General features: G+C 53.4%; 2 protein-coding genes across 9 annotated transcripts; one reads left to right on the forward strand and one right to left on the reverse strand.

The window, feature by feature from the left end:
- The first annotated feature begins 104 nt into the window (after positions 1-104).
- Positions 105-16,220, forward strand: ABCD4 (ATP binding cassette subfamily D member 4). 8 transcript variants are annotated; one of them, XM_080395301.1, is made up of 19 exons: positions 105-203; positions 410-534; positions 647-774; positions 1,000-1,139; positions 4,276-4,392; positions 4,687-4,812; positions 5,649-5,699; positions 8,339-8,433; positions 9,365-9,486; positions 10,350-10,441; positions 10,620-10,709; positions 10,957-11,165; positions 11,472-11,563; positions 11,775-11,811; positions 12,979-13,028; positions 13,312-13,364; positions 13,722-13,798; positions 14,937-15,052; positions 15,219-16,220. In XM_080395301.1, the coding sequence occupies exons 1-19, from the start codon at positions 187-189 to the stop codon at positions 15,312-15,314; spliced, it is 1,833 nt and encodes a 610-aa protein (XP_080251427.1). In that variant the 5' UTR covers positions 105-186; the 3' UTR covers positions 15,315-16,220. The 8 variants fall into 8 exon arrangements, with proteins under 8 accessions (XP_080251427.1, XP_080251432.1, XP_080251425.1 ...); XM_080395299.1 differs by lacking the exon at positions 105-203 and adding an exon at positions 211-319; XM_080395300.1 differs by lacking the exon at positions 105-203 and adding an exon at positions 211-319 and having other exon boundaries at positions 10,960-11,165.
- LOC308067470 (uncharacterized protein) lies at positions 16,211-24,042 on the reverse strand. The gene is given in 15 exon segments (XM_080396344.1): positions 16,211-16,532; positions 16,621-16,666; positions 16,668-16,725; positions 16,728-16,733; positions 17,069-17,132; positions 17,228-17,234; positions 18,074-18,323; positions 18,326-18,388; positions 18,838-18,905; positions 18,907-19,020; positions 19,581-19,660; positions 19,664-19,677; positions 21,022-21,201; positions 21,204-21,237; positions 21,241-24,042. Coding segments are annotated over 15 exon segments (1,527 nt in total). The 5' UTR covers positions 21,469-24,042; the 3' UTR covers positions 16,211-16,217.
- Between the last annotated feature and the right edge of the window lie 71 nt (positions 24,043-24,113).

Consider the following 24,113-nt stretch of genomic DNA (forward strand, 5'->3'; position numbering starts at 1 on the left):
GCGCTGTGCCCCGCGTGCAGCGCGGCGCCCCGTCAGGGGGCGCTGCCGCTCCTCGCCGGCGGGAGAGGCGGGGCGGCCGGGCGGGAGAGGCAGGGCGGCCGGGCGGGAGCCGTGCGGTGACGCCGCGCCCGGAAGCGCTCTGCAGCGCGGCGGCGGGCCCTGCCCGGGCGGGCGGCGCCGGGGCTCATGCAGGCCGAGGAGAGGTGATGAATATTCATGTTGTAGCGCCCGCGGGGGCGGGGCCTTCCCCGGGAGGGCGCGGCCGCGCGGTGATGGCGGGAGGCAGCGGCGGGATGAGGGGCGCCGGGGCCGGCGGCCGGTGAGGAGGGGGCGGCCGGGGGGGCGGGGCGGGGCGGGACAGCGCGTCCCCGAGGGCTCACCGGCGGTCCCGCGTCTCCCCTCGTTGCAGGCCCGGCCCGCGGCTGGACGGGCTGCTGGTGCGGCGGTTCGTGGCGCTGCAGGCCGTGCTGTTCCCCGGCTGGCCCTCCCCGAGCGCCCTGATGTTCCTGACGCTGCTCGGGGTCGCCTTGCTGGGTGAGCGCGCTGCGGCGGGGGCGGGGGGCTGCACCCTGCCTCTGCTCCCCCACCCCTCTGCTTCTGTCACCGCTGCCCTTCATCCCCTCGCCGTGCCGCCTCTCTCCTGCAGAGCAGCTGGTCATTTACCGGGTCGGCGTCATCCCCAGCCAGTACTATGAGGTCCTGGGGAACAAGGACTTCTCCGGGTTCAAATGGCTGACTGCGCTTGCCCTGGCTCTGATCGTAGTGAACTCCACGGTAAGGCAGGCCGGAGGCTCCTGTGCCTTGGGAGGGGAGGGGAAAAGCTGCCCGTGGCTCCCGGCATGATCCTGGCGGTGAAGGATCTAGGTCTACCCATGCCCTGGTAGGTAGGTACGCTTGGGATGCACCACTGGTGCAAACGGTTAGGTTTTTCTTTTGTTTTGGGAAATGCTTGTTGTTCTCGCTCATCTCCTCCCGTCTTTTTCCTTGCCCTTGTTCCAGCTGAAAAGCTTCGACCAGTTTATCTGCAACATGATGTACCTGAACTGGAGGAAATCCCTCACCGAATACCTGCACAGCTGCTACTTCCAAGGGCAGGTCTACTACAGCCTGCACGTGCTGTGTGAAGACATCGATAACCCGTAGGCTGCCTGCAGCTTCTTTCAGGCTCTTGCTTGGCTTCTTCTGGGCTGCTCCACACCTTTTCCTGACTTCTCTGTGTCTCTGGGTAGGGGCTTGAGCCCTGAAGCTTTTGCCATCTAGGCACAAATACCTTCTTCTGCCCTGGGTGGGAGGAGGTGGTACCTGTTTCTGGGAACTCCTGTCGCTGCTGGTCAGTCATGATAGTTTTAGGGGTAGGGTGGTCAGTCGTGATAGTTTTAGGGGTAGGATGTTCCTGTTGCGAGGAAAGCAGAGGCCCAGCAGAACAGGGATATAGTGCTGCTATAAAACGTGCTGTCTGCAAACGTAACCCTTGACACTCGGTGTGATGTTGCAAAGGGCCTGGCGGGAGTCAGAGTACTGCCTCTCCCTGCCTTCACGCAGCCAGTGCGTTAGGACAGTCCCTGTTGTTCTGTTTGAACTTCAACCACCGGAGTCTCCAGCCAAACGCAGTTTTGTTTAGTTGCGTTTTTAGTGGTTTTGATAGCCCATGGGAGCCACATCCAGGAAGGACTTTGTTTTGTACTGTATGAGGGCTGCATTTCCCCTTTCCTGGTTCTAGGAAGGAAATGTCATGAAACGATGACCTGAAATATGGGAGAAGGCGGAGCATTCAGTCCCTCCGTGCTTATCCCAGCCCAGTCTGAGATCCCCTTCCAGTTTGCTTCGTGCACTGTCCTGCTTACTGCAGAGCTGCTGATCTGCCCGGGCTGTGAAGCAGAAGTTGAACACCTCCCTTCCTCGCAGCTGTGTGCTGACCCTGGCCTTCCAGCCTGTCCTTGCACACAGGACGCTGCTGTTGTAGTTTCGCACTTTGAAGACTTAAAGATCATACATTAGACTTCATGTGAGAGGTAGAGGCGCTTTTTTCCCCCTCCAGAATTTGAAGGAGTTACTATTAAATACTTGCTGAAAAACTAGAAATCAGGGGATGACTTTTTCCAAATTGTGTGGCTTTATGCAGTTGTTTTGAGTCCCCAAGCTCCCCTCCCCTGGAGGGGGCACCTCTGGTCTAGTCACTGCACTGGTGCCATCTCCCACATTGATGGCACCAAAGGAGACCAGACCTGGGGTCCCTGTGAGAAATGGCTGTCTTGCAGGAACTCCTAACTGTTGCTAATAGTGGTGACCTCAAGGAACTGAAGCAGTCTTTGTGTTTCTGCTACCCAGTGCTCCTGGCTGCTTGCCCTTGCCCCTTTCTTGAACAACACGGTGGTCTGTGTGGCTGCACAGTGAAATTGTGCTGGGTATCTTAGATGTTTTCTTGTCTGTATCGTTTTTCAGCCGGACCCGTTCCCTAGCTGTTTCTGCTGACCCAGTGCTAGGATACAGCCTGAGTAAGAGCAACCAGTGGTGCACAGAGAGAGGGCTTAGCTTGGGTCAAACAGCCCTACTGCCAAACATGAAATCACAGCTTCATGATGCTGGTGCACTGCTGGGGTTACTCCTACCCTCATTAAATGTTCATTTTTGATAGTGCCTTGCAGTGGTTTGGAGTTGCAAGCAGAGGTTCAAAAGCCATACCTGTCACCAAGGAATGCAGTGCTTCCCAGGCAGTGTGGTATATTGGCCATGATCAGAAGCTGCTGCATGCCTATCTTTTTTTCCTTTGAGGAAGGAGGAAGGGGAGGTCAGAGGCCCCTCACCACATGACTATCCTGCTCAGGTTTATTTTTAACCAGGGAATGTATTCACATTGTGCAGTGAAATGCATGAGATAACTGGGTCGGTCTGCTTTGCAGCAATAGAGCCAGCTCTCCTGACCTTAGCAGAGCGAGTGTGTGGGATTGCTGTGGACTCTTTTTTTATTACTACTGAATTTTTTCGTTGCACTGCTTCTGCTCAAACATCCAGTCTTACTGTTTAGTGGGTTTTTTGGTGCCACTACAAAAAGTTCTCTTTATCTTGCAATTCCTCAATGAGAATTTTTTGCCTGCATCAGCTACTTGGAGAATGAATTAGTGACCAAGTGACCTCCCATTATGCAATGCAAACCAAACCGAGTGTCAGATGCGTGGTGTCATCCATCTAGAAGGAATGAAGAGTGGGTTCTGAGTGGCACACAAACACTTGCGGCTCCTAGCAGGGCATTTGAGTTGTTTATGTCTTATCATTGCATGTTGCTTAATAGCTCATAAAAAGTAATAACCTGCCACGAGTCTATAGCTTGACTTACGTTATAACTTTATGGGAACAATTACAGTCTGAGGAGGAAAAATGACGACTGTAAGGTCAATCAGGGTGAGAGCTGCCCCAAAATTAATCCATTGCTGTTCCAGGACTGCAAAAGAGTTGAATGTTCTTGTGGTTGTATCTGCACCGTTAGCTAAGCAGGAGTCCAGCCTTTCACAGCCATGGCCTTTCCTCTTCACCAGGCTGAACCCCTCATCCACCTGCTCTGGACAAATGAGGTGCTAAGGGAGTAAATACGCCAAAATCCTTTCTAGTTACCCCAAGTGCAGCTCCTGCTCAGCAGTAGGACAGGTGGGACTTGAAGGTCTGTCACCCATGGGGCGAGGAGCCCTGGTGTGCTGCTGCCTGCTCTTGTGGGATGGGGCTGGGTGGAAGCACTTTCTTCCTTGCAGCAAAGGGACCAGAGGGCACTCCGTGAAGAGCAAAGGGACCAGCTACTGTGGAAAGGTGGATATGGTGGAAGCGTTTGCAAATATCCAACAGCTGGCAAAGGCCTGGCCTGTGCCCTAGCCAGTCCTAGTAGTGATGCAGCACCAGTACTGGAGGTCTGGGGGGGGAGTCAGTAGTTCTTGGTAGTACAGGGGTGGGTTCGGGAGAGGAGGAAAAGACAAGGATGCCGAGACCTTTAGCAGAGTTGGACAATGTTGTTGAAAGTGGAACAAGGGGCAAGAAACAGGGTGAAAGTAACAGCAGGAGCTGGGTAGGTGCCGGGAGGGCCTTTGGGTTGGGTCTTTCTGGGCCATGGAAATTGTTTCCTGTGGGGGAACTGGAGTCACAGCTGTAGATCCCTCCCAGGTAGGGCTGTTCACCTGCACCCTATCCTAAGTTCAGGCAATGAAACAGCCTGGCTTGTGCCCTGTTAGGGAGTTAGTACTGATTCTTGCTCCTGGGCTTTAACAGTGTCAATGGCTCTGTGTTGAGCAGGGACCAGCGCATCAGCCAGGATGTGGAGAGGTTCTGCAGGCAGCTCAGCTCCATGGCCAGCAAGCTCATCATCTCACCCTTCACACTGGCCTACTACACATACCAGTGTTTCCACAGGTAAGGACCCATCCTGGCCCTGCTTTCATGCCTGTTTCCTATGCTCTTTATTTTGTTTTTGGAGCCTGGCACCCATGTTACAACTCCCCAGAGGGACACTTGTACATGTGGGTGAGTGATCTCTGCACTCCAAAGGGGATTCTTCTTTGGGGATGCTGGGGTGTGCAGTGCTAGCCCCCAAACTTCTGTGAAAGCCAAGAGAGGTGACAGCTGAGGGCTTTGACTGCTTGAGCCTGAGGGTGCTAGGGCATCCTTTGCTTGGATTATTAGCTGACCTCTCTTTCTCCTCTGTAGCACAGGCTGGCTAGGCCCGGTGAGCATCTTTGGGTATTTCATCATTGGGACGATCGTCAACAAGGTATTGATGAGCCCAGTTGTGTCTAAACTTGTGCAGCAGGAAAAACTGGAGGGGGATTTCAGGTGAGTCCCAGCAGAGCAGTGTTTTCACTGTCTCTTGGCAGCTTCTGCAAAAGCTGCTTTTTTTGTCCCCGTTCAGTGCTGTGTACACAGTTACTACTCTTGTCTGTGACATCGCCCACACTCAGAGAAATCTACGTGTGCAATCCTGCCCCAAATTCTGTGTGCTGAGCCTCCATCCCCCCTTTCGCTGCCCTGTGTCATGGCAGGCAGTGCCCTTGGTTCAGTCTCCAGGCTGCTTGCCTGGTCTTTGCTATTGCTGATGCCTCTGCTAGGGCATTGGATATGTTGGAGAAAACTGCACGTGGAGCTTCCTTGGGTGCAGATGTAAGTTCAGTGAACTGCATCTACTGACAGAAATCAGGTTTCTGCTTCACCCACACCTTCCGAAGTGCCCAAACCAGCACAGTCTTTCCATATGCTCTGTAACTCATCTCCTCCCCTTTCCCCTGCAGGGCTGGCTGGGTGTGTGGCAGGGGCTTTGCAGCTTTCCCTGAGGCTCAGGGCATCCAAGGACAGCAACAGGAGCTGGTGTGGTACAGGGAGCTCGTACCAGGGTAGTTGGTTGTGATTCTGTGTGGCAGAGATGCTGGGCTGGCAAACAGGCGGCCCAGGGGCTGGGAAGATACGCACAGAGCGCAGCATACCAAACAAATGCACCACTGAGCTGGGGTAGAACAATGTCACCTTGTGCTAAGCCTTGGTCTCTGGTGCCTTTTTGAGCCTATTGAGTGTTTCTGACAAGAGATGCCTCACATGCAAGATGAGTTTCCTCTAGCAAGACTATTGGCTATGTAATTCACTATGCACAATCGTAATGTTTTTTTGGGGTTGTCCAGGTTCAAGCACATGCAGATTCGTGTCAACGCGGAACCAGCTGCTTTCTACAGGTTAGTAGCGTTCGCTTCTTTATGTCCTCATAAAGCTCGGGTCATCCTTGTTGTATTCATGTATCCCAGAGAAGTCCAAGTCCTGTCACTGCAGCTGGAGATTTCTGTCCCCTCCATCCTGCTGCAGCATCGTACAGCCCTGAGACTCTGTTCTCCTTTGCATTCTGCACCTTGTCTGCAGAAATACTCCACAGCAGCTGGAGACAACTGTTTTTTCTCTGCCTCCTTTCTAACATCCCCAGAAGCTTGATACAGATTTGGTGCTGGCTTGGAGACCATTGCTGATGTTATACCAAGTCCTTACCTGGAAGATTGCTCAGGGTCTCGTTGCATCTTGCCAGGATGTTCCCTTGGGGACTTGTTGCAGGTTGCTTCTGGCCCCATCCTGCTGCTGCAGACCTATGTGTCTTCTCTGGGTATGCCAGCTGTTGCTTGCCCTCGTTACCTCTGCTTGCTCCTCTAGGTCGGTCTGTGCCCTGACCCTCCCAACACTCTAGTGCTGCTCTCTGAGTTTGCTCAGTGCCATTTACCCCAGAGCTGAGTACACAGCTGGGAGCACCTCCCTGCTCTGTGATGCCCTGAAGTCCGTTGAGCTGTTGCTTGAACCCTTAAAGGTGTTTCGTGAAAACTGCTACAGCCCAGAAAAAGGACCATGATTTTACTGTAGCTTGTGTTGGGGTGCCTGGTTGGTGGCAGGAGGTCGTTGCTTGTCACATGTCTGCCTTTGCCCTGCATGTTGTGAAATCGCACTGCTTCCAGGAGTTTATGCAAGCAGCAGCTGTTCTGTCTGTGGTTTTCCCTGCCTGTGATCTGTTTGGCTCCTTCATGCTGTAACGACCGAGCATTCCAAGTGTTATGGTGCTGTCCTCAAAGTGGTTTGATTCAAAATCGCTGATTTCATAAAGATTTATATTGACAAGCATGAAACTCTGATTTAAATAACTGAAATAAATCTGGATTTGCATTGGCAAGTTTATTTCTTTGTGGGCAGGTTGATTCTTACTGGTTGATGATAATTTTTCTTAATGGAGAAGATACTCTAACTACATGCCCTTATTTAAGCTGCGGTACTCTTCCTCACAATTTTGAAGTTTTCTATTCTATTGCCAAGTAGAAAATGGAAAGTGGATTATTATACCAGAAAGCAGAGTGTCACTTCAGTACAGTTCATTAATAGAAAAGCTTTACTTGGTGGGGAACTAGAATTTAATTAAATTGCACAAAACCAGGCATTTTCATGGTATTAATAATTAAAAATAAAGGATTTTTTTTAAAAAGTTGCATTCCTAGAGTCCTGCAAGAGGAGGAGCATGTGGTGAGCAGCTGGTTTTGCCAGACTTGTAGAAGCTGTTAGATCTCATCCTCTTGCACCTGCCTAACCATTGTTTTGGTAAAGGAAGAAACAAAACCTGAGCACCGTCACCTTTTTACTTCTTTGGTTGCTAAGCCTTTGGCAAACTTGCTTTAAAAGTGAACTGAATGGGAGAGAAAACTAAAACCAATACAGCGATCTCTCATCTGCAAAAGAAATAATAGCTGTCATTCACAGTGCCTTCCTTGCCTTTAACTCCTTGTGTCTGGGGCTTTGTCCTTTCCAAATACTCAGCAGCAAAGATTGCCGCTCCGTAGTTACTTGAGATGGGCTGTAGGGCAGTAATGCCAAGTAGAATTCTAAGTGGATGTGTTTTTGAGAAAGAAAACTTATTTTTTCTAAGAACTTTTAAAATTTAAAACTAAGAACTTTAAAAATCTTAATTTTGGGGGTTTCTTTTGTGCAGCTCCTGGCCTTATCTGCTCGAGCCTAGGGACTCCTCTGTTACATGGACTGTGGTGGGAGCATGGGTGTGTGTTGGGTGGCAGGGGCGATAGCTGCTGCGGCAGGTGGGAGTCTGGAGCGAGACATGGAGCTCTCTGCGTTTTGCCACCTGAGGGCAGCCCAGCCCTTGCAAAGGAGCAGAAGGAGCTGCCGGGCTTGCTGAAGGTGATGGTTCAGAGCCAGATGTGCCCTCTTGCTACTGACTCAGCCTGGCTGTGGGAGCATCACTGCTAATTCAGGTGGCGGGTGACCCCTTGATGCCTGCAGAAGGGGAGTGTGTGTGTGTGTGGGGGCTGAGGTCACCCACATGGGGTGCTGCACTGCTCCGGGTTTGTCCACGTTCCACTCCTCCCGGGGTGGGGAATGGGAAGCGGTGGACTGGGGCTGCCGGCTGTGCAGGTGGTGTTGGCTTGCTGTCACCTCCTGGACTTGCTTCTGCCTTCTTTCTGGCTCCAGCTGTCCAGTGGTGCTGTCCCTCTCTTCCAACCAGGCTCTGGTTGCAAAGTGTGTTTGACTTTGGGTGTGCATTGCTCCAGGCTGGGGCCTCGTTGGCGGTGTCTGACTGCCTCGCCTCCTCCTGTGCGCAGCAGCAGCATCCACGGGCTCTGGGAGAGATTTGCAGGGCTGTTTGTTTCAGCCAGAGTTTCTTGGTGAAGCTCTTCAGGCGGGAGTTCTTGGCTGTTCAGTTCCTGCTCAACAAAGAGCTTGTTGCTTGGAGGCTAAGGTGCCAGACCCTTTCCAAACCTCAGTTGTAAAGCCCATGCTTTGACCTCATTGCCATGCTCCCGGGATGTTTGCAGCATATTGCAATCTTATTTTACAGGGCCGGGCGAGTGGAGCACATGCGCACGAACTGGAGGCTGCAGAGCTTGCTGCGGATGCAGAGGGAGCTGATAGGCAAGGAGCTGTGGCTATACAGTGAGTGTGGAGTTTGGGGGGTGAAGTGGGGTGTATGGTAGCTCTGTTGCTGTGACCCACAGACTGGGGAACCCTATTGCTAGAGCAGCGATGCTGGGGTTTCCTCTGCTGCGTCTTGCTGGTGCATGAAAGGGTTCACCCTGAGGGTGCCTCCTGCAGCCCTAAATGGGAATCCTCCTGTGAAAAAACCTCATAAAAAGCAAAGCTGTGGAGGACCCAGCTAAACTGGAGAATGCAAGCCCCCAAAAGGGGATTCTGTAGGAATCTGTGCCTTTTGTGGGGCAAGTGTTCAATGGCCAGGAAGAGAGGGAAGGGCTTGAGCTTTGGGGAGGCAGAAGACTTTGTATAGGTAGTTGGGAGCTGTGGAAACTTCTTTCCTATGGAGATTGTCCCTTGAGCATAGTCGTCCCCTGAAAATCTTCCTTCTCCATTGTCACTGGGTCCAGGTATGGGCGTTAAATGATCAGTATCAAGACAGCTCTTCCTCATCTCAACACCATAGTGAGCTTCAGAGCAACGTAAGGGGAGCCCTGAATGCAAGTGTGTCTGTGGGAGTCTGGGGTCTTAAGTCTTTCTGCCTGTCCTGTGCTCCAAGACAGACTTCAGAGCCAACCATCTTGCCCCAGAGCTTCCTTTTTGTCCTCCCTCCCATTTCTTGTGAGTCAGCCAGGCCTCTAAAGAATAGAAACAAGCATGCAAAGTGGCTTTTGCCCCGTGGTAGTTACTGAGCTGTGTGTCTGGATGATATTTCTCTGCTCAGGGGCCTGTCTTAAAGTCCTCTTTGCTTGGCAGACTGCTCTGGTGTATCATGAAGTGCTGAGGCAGGACCGTGGGTCTTCCTCTGACCAGGCTCATGGGCTGCATGTCAGCCTGGCTGGGACAGACATTCCCACCCAAACTCACTGTCTTCTTTCAATATGCTTCTGCCCAGTTGGGATCAACACCTTTGACTACTTGGGCAGCATCCTGAGCTATGTGGTCATTGCCATTCCCATCTTTTCCGGGGTTTACGGTGACCTGAGTCCAACAGAGCTCAGCGCCCTCGTCAGCAAGGTGAGCTAAGGGTGATTTCCCAGACCCTGTTGTGGAGGGTGAGCAGGTGCTGAGGATGGAGGTTTCGTGTGGGGCTGGTGGCATTGGGGCTTGATAACCTGCAGCAACTGACCTTGAGGTTAGACTGTTCCTGCCTGTGGTGGCATAGAAATGGGAGCTTGGAGCCAGCTGGTGTATGATTAACCTGGGGTGAGAACTGTCAAGGACACATCTACCTAAGTGTTTCCCAGCTCAGAGCTCTGTGTCTTAAAAAAAAACAACAACGGGACCTCAGAAAGCCTCTGGCTTTCAGCAGTTTTGGTGGGGATTGGGTCCATGCAGTGCTGTGGGTCTGGGTTGTGCCCTGGGCTGCTGCCCGTGGTGAGCCTGGCCACCTGTGAGGTTGAGCTGGCTTGCATTCGCCTTCCTAACCTGACTCGTTCCAAAACCATCTTGTGATGGAGAAGGAAGAGTTAAAAATAGCTAAGTGGGCACTGCGGGCTGAGACACCCTGCTCTGAACCATGTACAGTGCTGGGGCAGGGCCGGTGGCATGGATCTGCGTGACTTAGGTGGGGTGAGTCTGCTGAGCCCTGGGCAGGCCAGCAGGCACTCTGCAAACACCATCCCTGGGTGGCAGAAGATGTGTGTCCACCTGGCAAAAACTGCTGTACTGAGCAGGGAAGCCCTGCTGCATCCGCATGTGGTCATCTTCTCCTTTGCTCCCAGCACCCTGGGTGACTTCTTCACCCCTCCTTCATCTTGCTGGAACTGCTGACACGGCCAAAGGTCTGGACTCCTTGGCTGCCTCCTTGCAGCTATGGAGGAAGGGGCAGTGCCCCAGCTCGGTGCTGACTCTTGCTCTGGCGTGTGATTTCTCCCCAGAATGCCTTTGTTTCCATCTACCTCATCAGCTGCTTCAGCCAGCTCATAGATCTCTCCAGCACTGTGACCGACGTAGCTGGCTACACACACAGGTAAGCTTCTTTGCAGGCAAGTCTCTGCAGGAAAGGGAGCTCCGGGACAAGACTCTGCCCAGGTCTGTCCTAAATAAATAAGAAACAGTTGCTTGTGACCAAGCACGGGCAAGTTTGGGTATTGTGAGGAGGCTGCTGGAGTTGTCCCTGGCATTCATGCAACTTCTTGTTTGCCCAGGATTGGTGAACTGCAGGAGACCTTGCTGAGCCTTGGCAGAAAAAAAAATGATAACTACTCAGAAGCCAAAGCAAGCTGGGATGTGGATGGGTGAGTCTCCTCTCAGCAACTGGTTGGCTTGCAGCTTATGTGCCAGAATGTGGGGTGGCATGGGATGGAGGTGGCCCATCATGTCACGGCCTGTTGCATGCAGCTGGTTGGAGCAGGCAGGGCTCACTGTGATTTGTCATTCCCGAGGTGTGTGGGACAGGGCTGCTGTCACAACGCCTGATCTTTGCTAGTCTCACTGTGGTCACTTACCCAAGATCTCTCCTCCTTTGTCTTGGTGGTGGCCCAGCAGCAATTCTGGGGAGGACCCAGTGCCAAGGGACACAGCGTTCCTTCTGGAGCAAGTGACACTTTCGGTGCCATCCTCTGGCAAGCTGCTTATCAAGGACTTGAGCCTCAGGATCTCACAAGGAAACAGTATGATGATTGTGGGGAACACTGGCACAGGAAAGACATCTCTCCTGAGGGTCCTTGGGGGACTCTGGGAGAGCACACGGGGTAAGGACTGCTGCTGTCTTTTCTCTTCTTTTTGAGTGGCCTTCTCTTTCTCAGCCAGGGCTGCCCTCAGTTTGGAAGGTGGCAGTGTGGGGTTGTGAGGCCAGTGCCACTTTGAATTGGTGAATGTGTCACTGATGCATTGGAGCCACCCATCTCTATCGCATTCTCTGCTCTGGCTCTCATTGCTTTGTTGCAAATACACCTTTTCTGGGATTTGTTGGGTACTTCATGGGGCAGGACAGCACAGGGGGCAGCGGGGAGTTGGTGGCTGGTGCTGCAGGTTTGGCTGAGTGTGTCTCTCTGCAGGGAGCATCAAGATGCTGACCTGCTTTGGCCCACGGGGAGTTGTGTTCCTGCCGCAGCGGCCCTTCTTCACTGACGGAAGCCTGCGCGAACAGGTGGGCCCAGGGGCTGCCTCTACTGTGGCCCCAGTTCTGCTCCCAGCTGTGGCCGTGCCCTATGAACCTGTGTGCTGCAGAAAGCCCTGCAAGAAGGAGGATGCTGGTGGCTGCTCCTTCCCTCATGCCTGAGTTCATGCCATCACCATTGTGTCCATGATGGACCGTGCCCAGCTCCCTCTGACATAGCTTATTTTGCTCTGTTAATCAGGTGATCTACCCCCTGAAGGAGATCTATCCAGTTTCAGGTACGTGGCAATCCATTAGAGCAGTTAGCCAACCCTGTGGTGTCAGCTCCCTGGTCCTTTGCCCAGTGCATCTATCTTCTCTACCATGTCCCACCAGGAGAGCTTATCCATTTCACTTTTGTTGCTCTCTGCTTTGCCCTGGAAGATTTACCTTAGTAAATTCCAGGAGGGAATATATTGTCTGGATAACAATATGTTCTTTTGATGCAGTGCGGACAAGCTGGCCATGCTCTGTCTGTTGTGCTAGACATGCGATATATGTTGAGGGACCTTGCTGTTGGGACGCATCTGATCTGTCTGGTACAGCCTGCCTTTGGGCAAGCCATGTTTGCCTCCATCTCATTTTCCATCTACCTCCATCTTTCACTGTTCCTCATTTTCAAATGATGTCCCAGGGCCTTGCATGCTGTTGAGGTCAGACTACATGGATCCTGTCTCCCCCCTGCCCTCCTTCCCAAGCCAGACCACACATGGTCTGCTACAGTTTGCAGATGTCCAGGTTTAAGTCTCTGTCTTGAGTGAAGCAGTGTTGCGTGCCGCTTTCAAATACTTGGCAGTCACAGTCTTGTGGAGAGCAACTGCAGCTATCGGCTACTGTTGTGGCTCTTCCACAGCTTCAGAGAGGTCCATGACAGATGCACAGCCCTTCTGCTCAGCTTCCGTAGCTGCTGGCTGTACCAGCTCAAGTGTATGTTCTGTTCCACAGCTGGTCCATCCTGAGTTTTTTCCCTTTCCACATAGGATCCTTTTGCTGGCTGTTACCCAAGCCCTGGTCCCATGACTCCACCACCTGCAGCCTACAGCGGGCAGTCAGCCAGCCGTAAGAGAGCAGCTGGTGGGCAGGGCCTTGCCAACTGAAGCCTGAATCCTTGTGTTCTGGCTGTGTCCATCTGTGACCTTGGACTGGGCCAAATCTCAGGTGTATCTGTGGAGCCCAGCCACCTCCTGGCATGCTGCTCACCGGCACGGTTAACATTTTTAGGGAAGGTCAGTCTTTGGGAGCTCTCTGTGCCAAAGCTCAGGACCTGATACAGTTCAGTGGTTGAGTCCGCTACGCTGAACCTCAGGAGATCTCCAGTCCTTCCCTCCTGCCCCGCCGACTCCTCCTTGCAGCTGTGGCCTCAGCGTACGTTGCCTCTGCTTAAGCTGTACTGCTTTCTCCCCTAGGGTCTGCAGATGATGAGAGAATTGTGCGATTCCTGGAGCTGGCTGGACTGGTGAGTCCCTGGTAGTGCTGCTGCCTTCTTTCCTGGTGGTGCCAGTGAGGGATGGAGGAATGAGGATTTGTGGCAGCGCAGTGTGACAATGTGCTGGACACATGTGGGGACGTTGTCTGCAGCTGGGACAGGACTGTCCGTGGGACAGGCAGAGGAGGAGGGATACAGAGCAACTTCAGCTCAAGCGGTAAAAGAAAGAGTGGCATGAAGGGGGCGGTTATGCTCCGGGCCATGCTCTGACAGGGTTGGGGCTGTGTTCACAAGTCTGCTGTGCTCTCTGCAGACTGATTTGCTGGCGAGGGCCGGAGGACTGGATGAGCAGGTGGACTGGAACTGGTAAGGGAGCTCAGCGTTCGTATGAATTTGGGTGATCCCTTTGGGTGTGGAACACTTCTAAGCAGAGGCATGTTGCTGCTGGACTTAAGAACATGCATGTTCAGCTCTGTCCTGTGGAAGGTAGGCAGTATACAGGGTCAAGGTCTTCATCCCCCAGGCATCAACAATCACCAACCATGCTGCTCTTCAGGCAGCTGACTGTGTACAAGGGTGCAGAGCCAGTCCCAGTGTGGAGCGGGGCACAGGGGACACACAAGGACCGTTGCTTGCTGGGGTCTCAGATATCAGCAGCCATAAACTCTTCAGCAAATGAGTTCTTTTTGTTGAGGGGGATTGTGAATCTTGACCCTGCTGCAGGTATGACATCCTGTCCCCAGGGGAGATGCAGAGGCTCTCGTTTGCACGGCTCTTCTACCTCCAGCCAAAATATGCGGGTGAGTGAGCGACTGAACAAGGAGCAGGGGAAGAGGCAGGGCCTTTGGTGTAAAGACTTTGGTGTAAAAAGAAGCTGGTACAGAGACAGCTTGTGACATCCCTCCTTTGCTAGGAACGTGCTTTGTCGGGGCTGTTATTTCAGCAGCATAACACATAGAGGATTCAGGGGTGAAATTTCATTATCTGTGTGGAGGGTGGTAGAAGAAGAGGCTGTGGATAAGACATTCTCTTCTGAGGGAACTAATGATTAATGGTCTTGGTCCAGGTCAGATGGCATCTGAAGAAGCCCCCTCTCAGCATGCTCGCCAGTTGCCCCATGAAGAAGTGTGCATGCTGGGGAGCATGGCATCAGCTGCCATATCAGAAGCTCACAAGCCTCTCTAGAGTTGTAGAAGCAATGTGGGAAATTTAGTTGTTAACACAGCAAAGAAGAAAGGAGCGGTGGGAGAAACGGTCCTGAGAGATCACAGAAGCAGCTCCCGTTAGCAGATGAGGCTAATTCCTTTGCACACCTAGGCTGCTAGTGACTGTTGGAGGACTTACCATGAGAGCCAGGGTGGGTGTGGGTGAACAGAGCCAGTGCTGGTAGCAAGTAATCACGTGTAAGTACCTCTCTTCCCCTGAAGCACAGCTCAGTGCTGTCTGGGCAGAAGGAACCTGTGGGCTAAAAGCTAAAAGCTGTAGAGATGATGTAAACCAAATTGAATTTATCGGCAGTATTTAACCTTAACTGACAGGAAGGTGCTTCAGTCTGTCCTGGATGCTCCAGGTGGCGTCTGGGCTGGAGGGGTGCACAGGCTGCTGCTCAGCCTGACGCTCTGGCACACAGCCTGCCTTGAGAAGTTTGTCTTGGCTTTCACAACAGTGGGCATGAGGCAGCGACTGGCAGCTCTTGAGGGAGGGGAATGAGGTGAGTGGTGCTGTTTGGGTGGATTCGAGGGCATGTGGGGGAAGGGCAGCTTGCCAAGTTGACTGACACCAGCTGCGCCAGAAGAAAATCGGAGTCCTTGGGCTTCTCACTTCCCTTCTGCAGATGCTGCTAGTGAGCTCCAGTTAATATGTGAAATGTTCTGGGCAGTTGCTGCTCTTTTGCCTAAGGGGACATAAGGCTTGTGGGGCTTACAACTTTTCTCTCAGTGCTAGATGAAGCCACCAGCGCTCTGACAGAAGAGGTGGAGCATGAACTGTACCATGTGTGCCTTCAGCTGGGCATGACGCTGATCAGTGTGGGACACAGGCCCAGCCTGGAAAAGGTGAGATGGGGAGACAGCGCTCCACACCTCCCTGTTGATAGCAAGACAGCAGAGGTAGAGAGGGTCCCTGGCAAGCAGAGGGGAGTGTCTGAGGCTGGAGAGCCTTACTGTGAGAGGGCATGCCCCTGTAGAGACATCCCTTAGTTGTTGTGTTATTGAATTGCAGTTCCACACCTGGATTTTGAAACTTCATGGGGAGGGAAGATGGGAGCTCACTCGATGTGAGAAGATGAAGCGGCTCCCAGCTGGGGACAGATGCTGAAAAAAAACATGCTCTCGTCCAGCAGAACCTGCACATGCATGGGAGAGCTCTGAACAGCAGGCATGGAGCTGCTGAGCCAGCAGCTGTCGACAAGGGATTTACCCAGCACAAGACTGGTTCTGGATTTTGCTGGTGGACAAGAGTCAAGTCTGAACTCATGGTGTGGGGTTCTGCTAGGAGCAGATGCATCTATGCCACCCTTCTCCCAGCCTCTCTGCCTCTCATGGGGGGAAGAGCTGAGATGCTAGGCTGCCCAAAGAGAAGATGCTGTCTTGTGGGGCTGGTAGAGGCAATGACCAGAGGAACCTCCACTTGTCCAGGATGCAGTGGTGTGAGGCTAGGATGCAGCCTCCTGTTCTGCCCTCTGTGCCTTGCTGGGAACCTCTGTGTCTTTGGTGCACAGCTCTGCAGAACAGACTTCCGTACCTGTGGCTCTGTTGAGGGTTGTGTTCCCCATGCACAGTAAGGGAAAGAGAATGCTGACACAAAGAAGGGGCATGTTTCTGCTGTCCTTACGACACAAGGTTACTGGTCAAGGGAACACTTTTGTATTAAAATCCAGGGCCTGTTTTCCATTGATTTTCATGGAGAAAAGTCTGTATTTGTTAACCAGATAGCAGCATCTTTTTCTTCTGGGGTTTGCTTTGGAGGAGATGCTTGTATATTGGCAATGGTCCTAGACTAGAGTATTGTTGAAGAGCAGAGCAGGACTAGGAGTAATACACCTATCCAGGGCCAGGCATCCTGCCCTGCTGCTATCTTCACAGCTGCTGCAAAGCACAAGGAATGCCAAGGAGGGATTTTTCCCCCTGCTTTTAGAGGAGGAAACAGAGCTCACCTCCCCTTACTGTTCTGCCTATGATGAGTCATGTTCTCTCCCCTGCCTCCCATAAATATGTGGAGTCAGAGCTTTTGAGGGTCTCTGTGTTGCAGAAAGTTCCTGAGACTGCAGTGGAAGTGCAGCCTCCCAGCGCTTACTGACCGCCAGTTGCTTAGTGACATTTCTGGACACGGCTCTGCTTCTGCAGTGGAGGAACCAGAGGTGGTAGCTGGCAGAGCCAAGCTAGCGGCTTTTCTTGCCCCTCTGATCTGCTGCCCAGTGTCATGGTTTTCCAGCGTGGTTAAATCCCCAAGCTCACTGGCTTTGCCTTCCACAATTTTCCTTAGCATCCAACACATAGTCTTCCCTGAGTGAGTTTTGGGCAGCCAGTGTGTGACCTGTGATGGGGAGGAGCAGAGCTAAGGCTGACGGAGAGGGGTTGGCCAGACTGCCAGGGTGGCTGTTGGACCAGTCTGCACATGTTACCTGAACATCCTCCGGAGCTACGTACTTGGTGATCTTAGAGATAAGACTCCTGTAGCTCAGCATCAAGAGTCTCCTGCGTGTAGCCACTGTCCTTCAGCACAACACGTAGGCTCCTGGCAGAAGGACCACCAGGTTACTGAGCACAGTGCACCGCACACTCCTGAGAGCCTGCCTGGATCCAGTGCCAGGAGCCGTCCCTCTCTGCTGGTGGCCTCAGGGGATGCTCTGCAGCCTGAGCTGTAAGTGCTTTTGGCCATAGTGCTGCTCTGCCGCCTTACGCAAAGCCCAGTTGGTGTCACGTAGGTTGCGATGACTGTGCCGAGATCCCCACTAGCACGCTGTACAGCGTTGGCACAGCGTTGCTACCAGGGGTTGGTGTGACACTGCCACGTACTGCGGTGCAATAGCCCCAAGCGACATTTCAGGGGCAGGAAAGCAAGCATCTTACCTTCTCCCTTTATCTCATGTGGGTTGCCGATGACAGCAGAGTCTGCCACTGCCACGTGGTGATTCTGGAAAAGAACGGGCTGGGGTGTGGTGCAGTGCTTTCAGCAGGCTGGCTGCCACCTGGGAGCTGCCTTGACCTGGCTTGGCTACTGCAGCCCACAGTAAAGCTGAGAGACAAGGAAGGGCCTCAGATGGCCTCTGCCTTTTTTCCCTCTTGCCTCAGCAAGTGTCTGCAAACACAAGTCTTCCCCCTGCCCTGCCCCTGGCTGCTTTACACTTGCAGCTTTTAGACCCTGTTCTGCACCTTCAGGTTGCTCCACCAGGTTCCACAGCTGCTCCTCCTCAACATGCACAGCTGCTGCTTTGGGATTCACTCAGAGCATCAACCCTATCAGGCATCCCTGTGTTGTTCTACACCCACCAGCACATTTCTTCCCCCAAGCACCTGTAGCCCCCTGCTCCTCCCCAGCATCCTCCCCACCTCTGCACCTCCCCAACCCTGGCTCCCCAGCCTGAGCTCTCTTTCACCTTGCTGAGCTGGCAAATGCTTTCCTCAGCCAGAGCAGACCTGCTGATTAAGAGGTAGCTATTTTTACTCTGCCATTGCTCTGCCCAGAACAGTAGTCTTCCAGGAAGCTTTTCTAGCACTAATTGCTTGCAGATGGGATGAGCAGAGGGCAGGGAGACCTCTGGGCAGCTCCAGGGAGCTAGCAGAAATGCACAGCAGGGGCTCACCTCTTCAGAAACAGTGCTCTGTGCTGGCAGCCTGGCCATCTGTGTGCCACAAGTAGTGGGCACGCAAGGAGTCTCACTGCCTGCTTCCTTGGGCACAAGCTCCCAGTGGCACTCTGAGGGTGCCAGGTCCACCAGCAGAGCTGTGAGTGACAGTGTGGTGGCAGTCCCAGGCTGGGTTCATAATGTGTCAGCCCATGTCTGGGGTGTTCCTAGCCTCCATCCCAGTGGCTCCTGGGATTGTCCTGAACTCATGTGCAGCTCCAGCTGCTACTGCTGCTGCAGGACAATGTACCCACATTGTGTCAACACTGGCAGAACTGTCTTGGCAGCCAGGACCGGCTCTCCAATCCCTGTCCCTGCTCCCAGAGTGGGCACGTTGCTCAGGGGAAGAGACAGTAGCTCCAGGTAGCCTCTCACCTCCTCCAGCAGCTCATCCAAGGCTGTCATGGGAACCTTGCTGTCGGTCTTCATGGAAACCGGAACCCATTTCACTCCTGGGCACTGCTTCACAGCCTGGTCGTCTTTAGCTCAATAACCTTGCCACCTCTCAGGCCCTGGTTCACTGTGATCGCTGTCTCCGACTGGGCTGCAGAAGGGCCACATGAGCAGCTCTGCCCCTCTCCATCAGTCACACAGCAGTTTGGCTCTACCATGACGCTGCACCTCTCCCCCTGTCACTCATGTCCTCCACTTAGCAAAACCAGCAGCTTGACATCATCGTTTCCTATTCATTCCTGCTTGTATTGAATCCCCTCAGAGGAGACACTGTATCCCAGCCCTTCAGTCCCTTGGATGAAGGGGAGAACCAGTCCATCCCATGGGCTGGAAGATATTTAGCAAGCCCGTGCCATTTCCTGGGTGCTAATTCCTGCTCCAATGCCATACATCATGGCAGGACACCCCCAGTTAGCCCAGGGAGTCTGACTCAGAAAACCTTGCCATCAGCACAACCCTGAGCCACCCAGCTTCCAAACCAGCCAGCTCAGCACCGTCCCCCAAGGGAAACACATGTCCCTGGTACCCACTGGCTCTTACCATCCCAGATCCTGTTTGCCAGGGATTCTGCACTGAACGCGGTGAACACCACAGCGTGCACAGCCCCGCATGCTAGCCACTGCCAGCGGGCATGGGGGCATGTAGATTGTCACCCTGTCACCCAGTTTCACCCCTTGCAGTTTCAAAGTGTTTCCCAGGCAGCACATCATCTCCAGCAGTTCCCTGCCCAAAGAAGCAATGGCACGGTTAGAGACTTTCTTGCAATTCTTATCTACATGTGTAAAGATGGGGGGGCCTCAGAGTCACAGGTACGGAGCTTACAGCCCTACGCACTCTAACCCCCCACGCTGGAAGTCCATGGGAGAGCTGTAAAATGTCAGTGGGAAGGAGAAGACAGTCACTGATGTGGGCTGTTATTTATGGAAATGAAATAAAATCGGAGTGACCTCTGTACAGAGCCTGACATTCTCACTGGCCAGCATGAGGAGCAAGCTATAGGGCCAGCAAAGGCCAAGGGCAATTCCTCTGGCTCAGCAAGCCCACGAGGCTGACTTTCCCATTGACAGTCTGCACATTTATCAGCCCATACAACTGGGGTGTCACACTACCCTGCCAGGCTGAAGTCTCAGATCAGCACAGGCAAGCCAACAGCCACCATACTGTTCCTCTATCTATGCAAAGGGATGCTGCATCCCTTCACATGCCACATGCCAGCAGATCACCCTGTCAGTGGTCATACACTCTGCGATACATCTCTCATATGCTCAGAGGTAAGTACTGACCTGTACGCGACCCGCACCTCCTCTCCCGGTTCATCCTTCTCCCAGATTAAGGCCACTTTATCTGGGGCTACGTGGACATGTCAGGCCAGACAATTCACTGGAAAAGACGACCCAGCCTTATTGCCAGAGTAACCCTCAGTACCTCTTAACTCCCATAAAGCCAGCACTGGCAGTCCTTTTTTTTCAGATCAGTCAGGGCTTGTGTGTGAGTCTTTTTGGCATTAGCCTCATGTATCTGCTGAAACAGCCTTTGTGGATACCAGCTGGGAGATCACACATACCATCCCAAGCCTGTTAGAGCCCTCACCATTCCAATACCAACCAGTCCCTGCTGTCAGCTTCCCTCTTAATCGCAGCCTAACACAGTCCAGAGCAGAAACTGCCCGAAAAGGCTGTGGAGGTCACATCCCCGGTGCCCTCAGAGGGCCTGGCAAACGTTAACTCAGCCATCGCTGCCTTGCAGCTGCCTCAGGGGTGCACTAGGGCAGTTTTCAGTGATGGTGCTCCTAAATAGCGTGTAGGATGAAGCAGAACTCTGCACAGGAAGGCTGCAGGTGCATTTGTCCAAGGTAGAAGAGAGCCAGGGCCAGGAGTGCACAGCTCCTCGCTTTCCAGGGACACGGCAGATGGAAGAATTACAGCCAAAGCCTCAGAGAAAAGTTCTTCTGTGTTGCTGGCAGCTGCAGTTTCCTCAGAAGCCTTGCTCCACTCAGTTTTCCTTAAACCTGCTACTGAGATCATTGGGTGATGCAGCAGCCCCAGTTTGCACACCAAAATGCCTTCTCCTTGCCATTCATAGTTTTCCAGGACAGAAAGAAACACGCATCTCAAATGCCAAAGGCAGATCAGTTCTGCTCTCCTGCCCAAATAGACTACCTAAGACCCGATTTATGAGAGGACTGTCTCATTTTGAATGCTGGGACCAACAGCTCTGTGAGCAGGATGCAGTGTCACCAGCCCCTGTGCCTTCCCCGGTAGCCCCCCTAAGGCAGTAAGTAGCCCCAGCCCACAGAAGAGCCTCCTACAGCTGTGGGGACTTCCAGTACCACTCATTGTTCCTGTATTTTGCTTTCTGCAGAAACATACTGCCTTTGCTGGGCAGGGATAAGCTGCTGCAATGCTGCGTGCCGAATGCACAGGGTTCAGTGCTGTTGCCTGTGGTCCTGCAGAACGGAGCTGCTGCGGGATCCACAGAGGCTGACAGAGAGCAGTCTGGCTCCCAGCACACCCCAATCCCACTGCAGCCCCTCCAGCAAGACCCAGTTGCTCCCTTAGGACCAGCCACATCCCTACACTACAGCACCAACAGGACCTTTTGGGGATCCCCCTCACTCCAACCCTTTAACTCTGTGCTCCTCAGACCCGCTCCCAGGGCCCCAGCCCTTCACAGAGAGGCACCTGCAGGCACTTGGTGGGCTCCCATGTCCATCTCCCTCCTTACCTGCCACTTTCAGCTGCCTGCCCAGGAACCAGGAGACCCTGCCCTGGTGCAGGTCGCAGTGCTGGCCAGAGCGGAGGGGGGTGATCCATGCGAGCCGGCTCCTACCTAACACTCCCAAGAAGGCATCCCCCTGCTCCACTGACACCTTGCACAAGCCTTGGTGGTCCTTGGGTACAGGGAAGGCATGTGGGCAGTGAGAGACCCGTGGCTCCAGGCTCAGGCAGCTGCTGACCTAAGGGGACATCTGGGAGCCTGAGGAAAAGCTTTGGGGCAGCAAGCCCTGGGCAGCAGCCTGGCCATGCTCACAGGGTGCCTGCCTCTCACCAGGGAGATGGGTGCCCGAGGCCCTCGCAGCCACCTGGAACACCCAGCTCTGGCAAGATGAGCCCCTGTGGGGACAGGGGCTATGTCACCCTGGGCTGACCAGACACAAAGCACGTATCCCATGTGAGAAGCCCGGGCACCCCTTCTCCTCTGCCTTGTTCCTCTCCTCCTCTCTTCCAAAGCACTGCAGGGGAAAAAGAAATTCAATCCCTTGAAGGGAGGGGAAAGGGGTGGGCTGTAGAACTGCAAATAACCTTCATGCTAATCTGAGTCCTGACAGCTTGAACCAGAGCCAGGTTCAGCAGGTGCCTGGGCTCCTCACGGGGCGCAAGGTGCCTGGGCCAGGCTTTACCAGCCTGGTCCCACTCCCATTCTCCTGGGGCTGTGCTGCGTCCCCAGACCCCTCTGCTTTGCCCCACTTGCTTCCCTTACACCCCCCTCTGCTCATCCCCATCCCCTCGTGCCCCACAGCCTCCCAGTCCGCCTCTCGCCATGAAGGCAGCCTGGGGCAGCTCACTTGTAGAAGTTAGGGTCCCCTCCATGCTAGCCTTGGGTGAGGCATCATCTCCTTCCCAGAATTAAGGCCCACTCCCTGCAGAGCACTAGGTTGTGCTGTCTCCAGTGGGCCAGGGAAGGACTTCCTCCTGTGGCTGGCTGCTGCAGGAGGAGGATATTGCATCCCATCCCGCTGCTGGGCAGCTACCAGAGCTGTTGCCTCCAGCAAGCTGGTCTAGGGGTCTCTGCCTCCTGCCAAACACTTCAGACCAGCTGTACCACAGGATGGACTGGGAGCCCTCGTTGAGGCCATGGTGGAGCAGGTGGTGGTTGTTTGGCATGAAACACTGCACCCCATCTCCTCATGCTGAGGCCTCCCACCACCACCCAGTGCAGCAGAGCTAAGCTGCCTCCTTGCCTCTCCACAGCTTTTCTTCTGCCTTCCTTTCCTCCCGGCTCTATATCAGTAGAGTTTTTTTTAAGGCAGAGCTTGGAGGTTTCCTTAATTTTATCGCCGAGGTTCCCCTCCCTTCCTAGGGGGCACAAGAGTAGGAAAAGGCTCTCCCTGCAAGCAGGGCTGTTCTCAGCCAGGTACAGCCATGGGATCAACAGCAGAGATGAGAGGGTTTGTAGATCTCTTTGCTCTTCATGGTGCAACACCACTCAGGGTCTGCGGGGTGGTATGTTTGGTGAACAGGCTGGGCACTGATATGGGAGATGGTGCCTATCTGATGACAAGTGCCCTCAGCCAGCCCACTGGTTTGTATCAGAGCTGCCCCCAGAGCTAAGTGAGGACCTACAAGGGCTCTGTCCCCCAGGGAAATGCAGTCCTGAGGGCTTACAGCCCCTCCACAAGGTCAAGCCCCAGCAACTTCATCCTTCTACAAGCAAAGTGTTTCATTTCCTAGGCACATCTGCTCTGCCTCAGCTGCTTTTTCCTCTGTAAAACATCAGGTTTTTCCATCAGACCATCCCCAGATGCCCTTAGCAGGGTGGGCAAATCTCACCTCCTTCCCTGACAACTCAGTATGGACTCCTGCTGTTTTCACATCAGAGCTTGCCTTGCTGGAAACCCCCATTGGCACCCTTCCTTCTCAGCCAGCTCCCCTGCACTTGCAGCATCTGGCTGCCACGTCCACTCTGCTGAGTGCTGGCAGAGAGGCTGAGTGTGCCCAGAGATCTGCCTGGCTCTAACACCAGAGCGTGTGATACCATAGAATCATTTAGGTCAGAAAGGACCTTTAAGATTATCAAGTCCCAACTATTGACCCAAAACTGACAAGTCCACCACTGAGCCATCACATCTACGTGGTTTTTAAACACTTCCAGGGATGGTGACTCCACCACCTCCCTGGGCAGCCTGTTCCAATACTGACTACCCTTTCAGTGAAACAATTTTTCCTAATATTCAATCTAAATCTCCCCTGAGACAACTTGGGACCGTTTCCTCATCCTATTGCTTATATATACATACACATATTTATATATGGGGTGACCTGCTGCAGCACTATCAAAACTAGCAGGCTGCATCAAGGCTTTTACCGTCACATACCAGGTTAAATTCAAGGAGTAGCTCCTGTACCTTGCCCTTGCACAGCCACCAATCCCCCACAAGGTTTCAAAAGTTCATCTACTGTCTGTGCTCTTTCTCCATCCTCATCAGGTCAGTCCACCCTGCTTCTTGCCTCCGCTGCATCCAGATTCTTTCTTGTCCGGGCTCTTCTTCCAGCCAGTCTCATCTCTTCTCATCCAGGCCCCCTGCTTTTTCCTGGGGCCTCTCCTACATCCAGAACACACTCTCTCCCCTCCCTCTGCTTCTTCCAGGTCTCTCTTTCATCCGATGCTTCTCTTCACATGGTCCTTCTCTTCTATACCCCCTAGAGCTATTTAACTACTTAGCAGGAACCAGCCACAGCTGCACATTATCCATGTCAGCTAACCCACCGCCGCTGAAGCAAGCCCAGAGCTGTATATTATCAATGTTAATTAACCTGCCGCCTTTCCTCTGTAATTCCTCTACAGCGATCCACAGCACCAGGCTGTTCTGGATGCTGAAATGCCTCATTCTCTGATGTATGCCACGATGCCCAACTTCTGCCCCAGCAACAAGCAGTTGTCTTTCACCACAAAGGGAGAACAGCACCCAAGCCCCGTCGTTCTCCATGCCTGGGGGGTGGAGATGGACACGAAGGTGCAGACCTCCCTGAGCCGCTTTGGAGCTCCCACCTCAGGCCACGGCCTGACATCCAACCCCCTTCTCAGCTCCGGCGGAA

The sequence above is a fragment of the Falco punctatus genome, assembly GCF_963210335.1.
Source record: "Falco punctatus genome assembly, chromosome: 7".
Classification (NCBI taxonomy): domain Eukaryota; kingdom Metazoa; phylum Chordata; class Aves; order Falconiformes; family Falconidae; genus Falco; species Falco punctatus.